At 29.2% G+C, this 12,057-nt stretch overlaps 1 protein-coding gene across 1 annotated transcript in view; it reads right to left on the bottom strand.

The window, feature by feature from the left end:
• LOC107448934 (angiotensin-converting enzyme) overlaps positions 1 to 12,057 on the bottom strand; it is a 31,922-nt gene that overhangs the window by 4,357 nt on the left and 15,508 nt on the right. Inside the window, exons 10-12 of the mRNA XM_087167806.1 lie at positions 5,886 to 5,984; positions 5,049 to 5,193; positions 3,042 to 3,140 (exon numbers count right to left, since the gene is read on the bottom strand). Of these exons, the coding sequence (XP_087023932.1) occupies positions 3,042 to 3,140; positions 5,049 to 5,193; positions 5,886 to 5,984 (343 nt within the window). The remainder of the gene's footprint in view (positions 1 to 3,041; positions 3,141 to 5,048; positions 5,194 to 5,885; positions 5,985 to 12,057) is intronic.

The raw sequence follows: 12,057 nt of genomic DNA, 5'->3' as shown, positions 1-12,057 counted from the left end.
TTTTTAAGATACTGGTTTTCTGCATAAAAATTATTAAATATACATTGACCTATAATAGTTGCATAAATTTACCTCATAAAAAGTTGCATAAATTGCAATTTCTATCACAAATAAAAGTAAGATATTTTAATTATAAGTTCGTCATTAGTTTCAATCTACATTTAGTACAAAGTAAAAATTCTAATTGCTTTCTCTTTTATTTAAGTATTTTTTGTTTAAATTTGGAAAGCTTTTCTACTAGTCTCTTTGTGTGTACAATTTAAACTTCCTAGTAATTTATGGAATTAGATTGTACATGAAATACAAAGTAAAATTTCTAATTAAACTCTTTTATTATTTTCTTTGATTAGTTTAATGCTTTTAATCTTATATTTTTCTCTATTCGGAGCTGAAAACTTTTATATTAGAATAAATATTTTATTTCATATTTAGACAAATTGTTGAGTATTAAGTTAAAATGCAACAGCAGTTTATTTTTTAAAATATCTATTTTAAGTGTCAGGAAAAAAAGAAGTCAAAATTCTAAATTAATAATGTAAATAATCTTTATTGTATAAATATTTTAATGTATTCAATATATAAATAAAATTCTAAACGTAATTAAATTTAATCAAAAATATGTTTTCTAACTAATCTGTTCGACTAAAAACGGGTTTTATTTTCCCCGAAGCTATTTTTCCCGAAATTTGATATTACCTCTCGAGCAGTCTCTTGGTGAGCATAAATAAAAATGATAAAAGTGTTGCAACATTAACGTTATTTCTAAGCATCGAACTTTTTTCAGACAATCTGTTTAATTTTACAATTTGTTTTATCTAACAGTGATAAAACTTTTAAAACGTAAAGATTAAATTAATTTTTTAAACGAACTTGTGTTTCATTAAAAAAGAAGGGTAAAATTTTCAAATTCACATTTTAAGCCCTGGTAGATTTAAAAAAAATCCTGATTTTTGTATCGAAGTTATTATTTTTTTTTAAAAAATCAACAATAGTTATTACAATATATATTAGTAATTTTTTTTTTAAATAGGTCTTTGCAATAAAAGCATTTAAAAAAATTTTTTCTGAATATAGTAATAAATATAAGTGATGCAGAATATCGCTTTTTATTTTTATATAATGAATAAATTTTAAGGAATAGTGTTAAGGGTACAGACGAGAACTACTGAATTTTTTTAAATAAAGACAGTACTTTAATTAAAAATTATTTGTTAAGAGAAAAAAAACTCCTCATGTTTTAAAAACCCATTTAATAATATTAAAGAAATATGATTAACGAAAATATTTTTTTTCTCTCTTTCAAATGCTCCGATTATTTGCGCATCGGTAATATCGAAATAAAGCTGTTTAAAAACTTGTCTTTCAAATGCTCCGATTATTTGCGCATCGGTAATATCGAAATAAAGCTGTTTAAAAACTTAGTGCGCCAACATTTGTGATACTGCGCCAAGTATTGCACTCTTTCCATCACGTGATTGTAACTCTTTGCTTGCTATCTGTGGCGTGTCTTTTCGGAAGGAATAAAGCGGACTTGGTTCCTCTACCTACTATATCAACTCTATGTATTAGTCCTCTCACTGTGCAACCGTAAAGTGCTCGACTTCGCGTGCAGGTCGTCGTGCTACCGAAGTGGGGGTCCCATCCCCTCTGCAGAGGATCAAAATTGTGATGGCATGTCTTCGGATCATCCTCAGGGATTTTTCCCAGACCGTCGCCAATAGCCCATTGTGCAGCTCTAGTGTGACGTAAATGAACTACAACAACAACAACAAATCTGCTTTCGGACTGAAAGCAAAGGTGCGCGGCCTAATTAAAACATATCTTGGTGAAAAATGGTTCGATTTAAAATTTTTTTTTGTTTGAAAGCTTATTGCGTCTGTTTTTTTTTAAAAGTCAAAGTCGAAAAATCGAAATTTTTGTCACTTTTTACCAATTTGAATGTCCCCTGTACCCTTAATAATTTGCAATAAGAATAAAAGATATACTAATTATCCTATTCCATCTACTTTCACCTTTCTTATCTTTCGTAAAAGTTATTCACGTTGAAATAATTCTGAAATAAACAATAATATTCTTAACTCACTTTTTTTCACTCATAAATACACTTTCGCTAAAATTGTGTCATTTTGCATTCGATTAATGTTGATACAACATTGGGCAAAATTCATTTTTTTGAAGCAATCTTTAACCTTAAGCAAATAATCTCAAGAAAGAAAAGCGGAGCCGTAGTAGCTCATGGGACAGAGCGCTCATCTCCCGATGAGGTGAACCGAGTTTGAATCTCAGCGATGGCTGGTCGAAACGAATTCCGCACCTAGATCGCGCGGCTCTCAGCGCTGACGTAAAATATCCTCAGGGGAAGACGGAAGATTGGTTAGAGTTTACTTGTCGCCAGGCTAACCGTAACAGGTTTTCGCGGTTTTCCTTTTCCAGGTAACGCAAATGCGGGTTAGTTCCATCAGAAAGTCATCCAAAGGCAATTCTCTCCCAATACTTAATAAAGAAGTTCCTTTGTTTTCTGGATTAGATTCAAAATTACAAGGCTATGAAGTTGAACATTGATAGTCGTAAGCCCGAAATTGGGTCGGCAATACGACGGTTATAAAAAAAGAAAGAAAGGTCGTAAGATATTATTTGATTAAAAGCTGCATTAGCTTCAAAAATATCCTGATGAAAATAAAAGTCAATATGTTTCAAGCACTAAATAATTGGTACCCATTCTCGAGACTTGCCAGACATGAACAAAAAGGAATAATAGTGATTTGAAATACAAAATGTAAGACAAGCCTTGAGAATGGGCGCCTATTTTTGAGCGCTTGAATCATGTCGATTTTTATTTCCATCTACGTACTCGTATTTTTGAAGCAAATGAAATTTATTGATCAAGTAATTTTAACATTTATTTGAAATAAATTACATAAACTTATATTTAAATACCCCGCGGAATTTGAGCGATGTTTAAAAATCCCTGAAACCAAAGTTGAACGTGGCGGAATTTGAACAATTTGCAATCTAATGACTGATTAGTAATTTTAAATTACCTGATGTAAGGAACATTTGACGGAATATGATACTTTGCTGCAGGATCCAAATCTTTTTCCGTTCTTAAAAGAGGAGGACAGACACCTTGGTATTTAAGCCTGTAACACAAATACGAAGTCAAATAAATAAAATGTTTTAACAATTATTAATTCAATTCTAATGGTATCCCGTATAACATTACCTACAGCAAATTTTTATAACAATTATTTGCAGCATTGGAATTCTAATCTAAGACTAGAGATGGAATAGGCTTGCAGTGTGTTCCACATCGCTTGGTCTCAGACTCATTGCTTTCGAAATTTAACAGTGGGGCGAGTAGTTTTCGACCATGTCAACCGTCATCTATGAAAAGGTACCCCATCATATAATCGAGTTAACACGTCTTATATACTAGTGAATTGGAATTGTATTTTTGTAGTGGTAGATACCCTACAGTACTCCTCCACCAGTAATATAGCAAATGGAGAACTAAGATTCTCATAATTAAAACTACTAAAAATTATGTACGTTTAAACAAAACGTAAAAAAGTTATACGTTTTTGTATTTGCAGGTGGTGTGTGTGTTGAAAAGTCGTTGTAAGAAAGTCCCTTTATTTAGTTTTTCTGCCTTTGCTCAGCAAATGTATTTGATAATCTCTAGCTGAAAAAGCAAAATGAGTAAATGAATGAATCTTATTATATATAAAATTCTAATGATGGTGTCGTAGTTTTCCATTGTTGTCGGTGCATTTTTATTGGCCAGAAAATCACGTGGTAGGATCCAGTTTTCCCTCATTCATTTCCATATTGTTTTGGTTGTCATCAGCACAAAATTAACTATAGTCGTAAAGTTATTGTTTTTTTTTTTAAATATTTTTGTATCCCTAATTTAAACTTATTTTCCAGTACTGCTACTATAAGCGAGAGTATTAAATTATGGTTGTGAACTCATCAAATTTGTTTGAACAATACAATGCTATAAGAATATAAATGTTATTTTAAAAAACGATTACTTCGAAAAATCACTTCCGTTCACCAAGAGATCTAATATTTGGGTAAAGTAATATTTGAGAGTAATATTTAGACGTGGGAAGTAGAGGCACAAGAGTAAGTAAACAGAATTCCTTTTAGTACATATATGCTAAGTGAATAATTTTAACTTTAATAGAAAAATTATTTTCTGCCAAGAAAAGACAATTATTGCGAAGCAAAATTGCAAAGCAATAATCGGGGTTGGTGAGCGGTAGCGAACAGGGGGCTTAGCCCCCTAGCAAATAAATAAAAATGTATTAATTTCAAACTCGCGTGGGATTAAATTACCAGTTTTCGAGTTCAGTTCTCTAAAAAGAACACTGAAATAATATGAATTCCGTACTACGCTTATGTCATTTTTATACCATTAATCAGAAATCAATAGCGATAGCAGCCCCAACATTCTAAAGGTGGATCAGATGACTGTATTTCATATTGTGTATAATTATTTAAACATATCGTATGGTAGTATTTTAAATAAGTGTTAAGACGTGCTAAATATGAATGCGTTTAGAATAGAACAGCACATCGAAATCTGATTTAACAGGTATTCATGATTTGGACTTTCGTTGTTGAATAGTGGCTGTTTAGTGCAACTTCACTCTAATGTTGACGACTCAGAAAAAAAATGGAGTAAAAAGTTTCGAGAATAATTCAACAGCTACATCAGAATCGTTATCTGCAGCACTTAGAGTAAAGAACCAGCATTAGCACGACTTTACATTCATTTTAAATGTCCTCATATGATCTGCATAATCAGTTAACATAATCTGTGGTCCAATTTTACTATCTTTCTTATCAGTACTGAATGTTAGCCTTGCTATAGCTATTGTATTTCTGACGCTATCACACTTGTCCACTTTTAATTTGTGTAAACCTTTATCCTAACAGGTTTTGAAATTACTCTAAGCATAGAGCTACTACTGTTGTTTTACTCAAATAAGGAATGCAGAAAATAAACTGAATTACAATGATAGAAAAGTGCTTAAATATACCTCATTTCCCACCAAGCTTTGTTAAGTTCGGTTGTTTTTATTGAGCCATCAAACACTTTCCATCGCCACTTGTCAATCAAAAAACCAAAAGGTACGAATGCTATTTTGTCGAGAGCCATGTCTAGGAGGTTATTGATTTCAGTCTCTGAAATTGTTAAAAACACTTTCATGAATTTTTTTATAGGGTATGTTGAAAAATATTCTACATGAGAAGTTTTTTAACTTTACTACGAAAAATATATGGTCAAAACTACTAGAATGTGGTAAAATTTATCGTGTATCCGGCTCTTAGAGAATACCAAAATGCGCCGCTTTGGTGAGGACTTTGGTGAGGATATATATATATATATATATATATATATATATATATATATATATATATATACAGGGTGTCCCAAAACGATGTTCAAAGTGTCCACCGTGCATGTCGAGGCAGGCTTGAGCACGCCGTGGATATGTCCAATAAAGAGTTTTTTTCTTGCACCAGCAGTGACGTCATACTTCGTTTTTTTCTCGTAAACTATGGATCGTACAGGAACGCTTCTTTGGGCAGTTTTTATGTACTCCCAACGAGGAATCCAGCAGTGCAGAGTTTATGTGGTCGTTTTGGGACACCCTGTATATATTAGAATTAGTGATGTCAAAATTACATGATTTCTATATTATTTTTGTCACAATTGAACTTCTTTCCCCAAGCGACGATTGTGCCTTCTGATTATTTTTGTATACATGATTTTTTCTAAACGTAATATTGTTTGACTTACTGTGTGTTTTACTCATTGATGCAAGGTATAAAAGTAACTTTTGGATAGTTAAATAAAAAGCTTGTAAGAATACGTTTATCATGAGAAGCATTCTTGAGGAGTCCTATTTTTTCCATGTGATCTGGGGTAGCAACTGATAGAGCTAGTACATCCCCCACTGCTTCATGGAAGCCTGGAAAAGTAAATATTATAATTGTTTGTTATTATATTATTAATATATTGTATTTAAAATTAACATTTGTTGTTAATTTTTTTTAACATGAGTTTAAAATTTTATTAAGCGAGCATACAGGTGCAATTAGAAAAATTATCGTTATTTTTATTCCAACATTTTCAAAGTAGACCAGCAAAAAGTAGTAAAAAGCTTCATTACGTATATAAATATTGTTTGTTTAGATATTACATGCAATGCCATGCATTTCAATCAATTAATAACATTTAAATTGTAAAATAAGTGAATTTTAGGAAGAATATTTTTATAAACGCACCTTATTGATAAATTATTATAAAAAAATATATATTTAATAAAGAGAAACATTTTACTAAATAAGCCAATAGTTTAATTTTGATTTTCAATACAATGTAATCTATAAATATAGTTTTTATATTAATGTACAGTCCGCAAAAAAAAAAACGAATCACCCTGAATAACTTTCGTTCTACTGATCGGATTTTCACGAACTAAGTGTCAATCTTAATGGTTCCTGGGGGTGACCTCAAATATGCTAATTAATTAGTGCTAACTATTAATTAAGTTACGAAATCAGACACAAAAACGTACTTTCTCTGAATAAACATGCATTTTTTTTTACATATTTGGATTTCTTATCTTCAAAATATAGGGGGTAGCCGCAATCTGGGAAATGTGGTCCCCATAGTTTGGTCAGGAGAGCGATTCAAAGTTCGTACCCCTTAATGTTAATTTCGCTTTTTGCGTTTTCAGTCATATTTTCAAAACTAATGAAGCAATTCAAAAAAAATTGCACCCACTCATAAAACTCATTTACCCAAAGATAATTTCATGCAAAAAATAATTTTTAATAATTATTTATTATTTTTTATTATTTAATTAAAGTGAGGATGAAAAAATATTGAATTATAAGGTATGAATTTTTTTATACCATATTAATCTACATATTTTTCAATTGAAAAATCTAAAGTTTCAACTGTTTTTATTTATTAAAAGCTGAGAAAAATTAAAATTAATTAATTTTAAAAAAATAATTTGGCGACAATAAAGAAATAACTAATTGGGGCGATTAATATTAAAATGTGATAAACTTGGGAGGAACTTGACTTCGCGCGCGTAGCGTAAAATTTCATTCATATTTTTTTCGCTAATAATCGTTTGCTAATCTTTTTATTTTTATTTCTTTCACACTATGAAATACGATGTTTCTTTTTCAGTCATTTAATAATTTATTTGCAATTTAGTAAAGAATTTTGAATAAAAAACACTTTATTCAACAAATGTCTAGTTTTAAAAAAGCGTGCTTCTGATAGAATACACCAGATTGTGCTTATTTAATGTGATTATTTTTTTTTATTTATTTTTTTTTTCAATAACTGATACAATTTCAATAATATACATGCGTATGCATAGATTTGGAATAATATATTTATCAATTTCTTGAATATATATTTTATAAATATTAATAAAAATACGTAGTCAACATTTTTAAACATCTCTCACAACATCGCAAATTTCTCAACATCTTATAGGGTAAACTAAACAATGAAGGAACACTTAAGCTTAGCTTGCCTTTAAAAAAAATTCATAAAAATTTCAAAATTTGTAATTTTAGCTAAATGATGGTGTCGACATATTTGTTATTAAATGCAAATTATGTAAAAAAAGTTAAATAACTTACATAATATTGTTTTAAGCTTTTGGTGGTTTAAATAATAAGTAGTAAGATGACCAAGTGAAGGAACAGTTCTTACCAGTGAATAAACACTAAATTTTCCAGAGAATGAACACTTAATTTTGATAATGTTTGATGCTCGTTAGGAATCCATAGGTCACACAAATGTCTAAAAACAAGATTTTTCTTGGAATTACGACCTATAACCATAGTTAATGTGGAAAATGTTACTTTTTTTTCAGTCATGGAATGGAAAGTAAAATATGTTTGAATACATAATTTTAAAAAAATGTTTTTCATTTTTTTCTCACAGTTTAATAGTCCGTTCTAAATTATGAATGTTTATCATTGTGTAATCTGATGATGTTTTTATTATTATTATAATTCGATCATTTTTTTGTTTAATCTTTTCCTCATATTTTTTAAGCTTTTTTTAAAATCTTTTTAAGTATTTTTTTTCTCTTCGTTATGAGTAATTTATTTCTTTTTCTTTTGATTTAACCTTCCTCTTTTTTCCAAATTTTTGGCCAATGTAAATGTATCTTCGAAATTTCTTTTGATTTTCCAGTTCCATTTCCAGAATTCCTCACTGGATAATAAATGAGAAAAAGGAGTTTCGAAGTTTGAGTAAAACCCATCTCTCATTGACTTATATCTAGTAGTTACTTATGAAACCAATCGTTTTTGCAATTAACAATGCCTCAAGAGGACTTATCTCAAAATCAGTTTTCAAGATACTTTCATTATTAATGTTAGTTGTCTCAGCTTCAGAGCCAAAATTTGATTATACAATTGTTCTTTTTGAAATAAATTCTTCAATATTGAGAAAAGCACAGACTATTGGATATTTGGGAGATTAAATTTTTCTGTCAATGTTCCTTTAAAAATTTGCAACATAACTTGTGAGATTTCCTTCTCAAGCTTCTGAAGAAATAGCGCATCGTTACTCTCGAAGCATGTGTTTTGTTGATAAGTTGTCTCGCTCATTAACTCTTGGTGTCTGTTTTGTATGCATTTGTTACAGTCAACGTTTTCTACATCAAATGAAAAAATATCGCATTTCATAAAAGCATTTTAATTTCATCAGTTGATGCCTCAAATCTTATTTAAAAATGGATGTAAAATTTTCCAGACATATTGTTTTACAATTCTTTTGTTTTCAAGATCTAACGAGATTTCCAAGAATTACGTAGAAAACTAAATCAGAAAATTTGTTTTGAGGAACAAAACTTGCTCAGTTTCAAATTGATATGAGATTTATACCTATCCAGAAGAAGCAAAATATGGAATTTGATTGCATTTTTAATTAGCCATGGGTAGAAACAATTGCAATATATTTGTAAAATGTTGCTGCGGTCATCGTTTCATTTCATGAATAGCTTTTTCCAATGAAATATGTAGCAGGGACTGATTTTGTAATATCTCAACGAATTCTTCTGTAAGGAAAAACTACCAATGGAGGTACTTTTTCTCTCCTAGGTACTTTAGAATATAAATCCTTATAATTTTTAAGGCCGCAGATTTTTCCCGTTTAAGGGCAGTATTCAACTCTTGTTTCATTCGCATTGTAAATGCAATCACTTTATAAAAGGATGCCTGGGCTACTTCCCTCCTAAAGATTCTCTGAAGTTCTTAAAACCAGTATTTCGAATATTATTCTCTAAGGGAAGTTTTGCCTTTTGAAATTATCTTCGCATTGCACTGAGTTATCGGTGGATGTCACCTTAAAAAAACTTCACCCATTTTTCACCTAGATAATTGTCTTTAAATGGATTTTTTATACCAGTTCCCGTTAGGACAAAAAGAGACGGCAATAGGATAATAATTTAGCTAATTATTGGCACAAAATCCTGCAAAGATTCCATTCAAGCTTTTATTATTATATTTAGTTGTTATATTTGGTTAATAAGCATAGTTTATTAAGGTGTCTAAGGTATGATGTAATAACTAATCACTACATTTATAAAGATAAATAATGAATTAATTATTATTATAATTCTTTAAATAAATTTAGCAATTAAATTTGCATATTTAAATGAAATTGTTATAGGAACTATTCATACAACATTTAACTGAATTTTAGGAGTCCTCTATGTCGCTGAACTACTAATTATCCATGTAAAATCATATTTCACACATACTATTCATTCACTGGGAAATCTATTCTCAGTGAAGGAGCATGCCTGTTCCTTCACTGGTTAGAAGTTTTTTTTTATTTTTAGCATAATTTTGATTTATAATATGACAAAAGGTACAAGAAAATTAAAATTTTTCTTTTATTTTCATTAACTTGAAAAAATCCCAGTAAAGGAACACTTGTTTATACATTGGTTTTTCATCGTTCGGTAATCCAGTTAATAAACACCCCCTAATCTCGCAGTACTTGCTTCTGTTATGATGCTTAAAATAAATAAAACGTAACTTCAATGACCATATTTTGAATTCTTTTTTTCACAATGAAAAGAAAAAGCATTATTATATGCAATTAATTGTAGTTTAAACGGATAACAACAAACAGTGACCTTATAATTTTGTCAAAGAAACAAGGCGTTGAACAGATACTAACAAATTCAAAACTTTTTCCAGAGAAGACTCAAAGACCAGATAACTAAATGCATTGTTAGAGGACTTCCTATTGTTAGGTAGTAAGCTACTCTTACCAATCAATCTAAATTGAAACGTTTAAATCTTATTTCTAAGAAACATCTATGAAATGCTCCTTCATTTGTTGGTTTACCCTATATCATCCTAATCTTAAAAGAAATTTCCGGAAGTGTATCGCAGAACTATTTTACCAACTATTTAATAAAATTTTAAAATTCTTATTCTTTTCCATTTTACGTTTATTATTTCTTCATTAATATACTAATAATTATTTTAGAACTTTAATTTAGATTTTCTTTAATTTAGGTTTCCTTTTCAAATTATAGTCAAGTTTTTTTTAAAGAATTATTGTCTGCTAGCTAAGAATAAAACCTTGTTAAGAAATTAAAAACATTCAGCTGTTTAAAATTATTTAATGCAAAACAGCTGATTATTTACTTAGCATACTATTTTTTTTGAAAAAAGAATATAAATTATTGATTGTCTTTTTTTTTTGTTTCTTGTGACTTCAACTTAGATTATCTAAAATAGTGTTGATGTTTTATAAGTCACTACAAAGAGGATAAAGATACCGAACATAAAAAGCTGTGGAATACGTAGCCAATTTTTTTAGTGTCTTAAAATATCTCAGTATCTTAAATGTCGTCCTACTATCTTAGTTGTGAAATTAAATTTTTAATTATCTGACCACGTGTGATTCACTAATTATTTCATTATATCTTTTACTCTTTATGATACCAAGTAGATTTTTTTTTCTGATAATATACTAAACTATTTAGCTTAATTTTTTACTTTAGCATGATTTCCAAGATATTATTGTAGTATAATTTGTTATCAGGAAAATGCCTTATTTTGTTAAGCAGGAAATACTAAAAATTGAAATTGGTAAGGATTCCGAAGCTGTGCCAATTTTAGAGTCATCTGAATTTTAAAAAAAAATGCTATAAAAAATACACAATTTCCGACCTTATTTTAATAAAAAAAAATTTTAAAAAAAACGTGGCAAGTAGGCTAACATACTTTTTACAGAAACTGTGAAAACTAATTTTTCCTATATTTCGTCAAAAGAGGATAAGAATGATTTGCTCCAAGGGACCTACTCAATAATTTCGCTATTTCCAGAATGAAATCTGTTTGATCGAAACATATTATTCCTTGAAAATTAAAACGAGGGAAAAATTAACTTTTATTACTTATCTAAGCTTATTCCATTTATTTAATGATAGCGGTATTAAGGTTAAGGATATGCGTCGGAAGCTCCGTTTATTATTATACTATAAATGCATTAAATCATGTAGCTTGAATAATTTATTTTAAGTAAATTATTTAATAATTTTAAGCAAATAAGGGTGTAAAAATAAACTCGATCGAAATTCTCCGAAAGTATACCCTGAAATATATGTCGAATAAACTTTGGAATCGATATATAAAAAATACCTTTTCAAACAACTTCGAGTAAGACTGAAACGCTAACTTGTTTAAAAAAGTTGTCCTTGTTACTATTTAATTTCGATTCCTGGTACTAGGGGACATTCCATTTTCACATTCCCCTTTTGAAATTTCAATTGTAAACGGAATTTTTTTATGACCTTAAACTAAAATGTTATGGCTTGCAGCAAAAAAAAAAAAAAAAAAAAAAAAAAATTTTTACTGCATTAATTTTTTTACAAAGTAGTGAATTATTTTTTTTTCAATCTAAGAACCTGTGCCCATAACATATGTAAAACTTATTTTAATATCGAGTGAAATAATTTAATATGTTGTGTAACTAAATGG

The sequence above is a fragment of the Parasteatoda tepidariorum genome, chromosome 7 (genome assembly GCF_982258835.1).
Source record: "Parasteatoda tepidariorum strain Cologne lab strain chromosome 7, Ptep-v5.0, whole genome shotgun sequence".
Classification (NCBI taxonomy): Eukaryota; Metazoa; Arthropoda; class Arachnida; order Araneae; family Theridiidae; genus Parasteatoda; species Parasteatoda tepidariorum.
The sequence above is the reverse complement of the archived record's forward strand: the minus strand, read 5'-3'. Positions and strand labels throughout refer to the sequence as shown.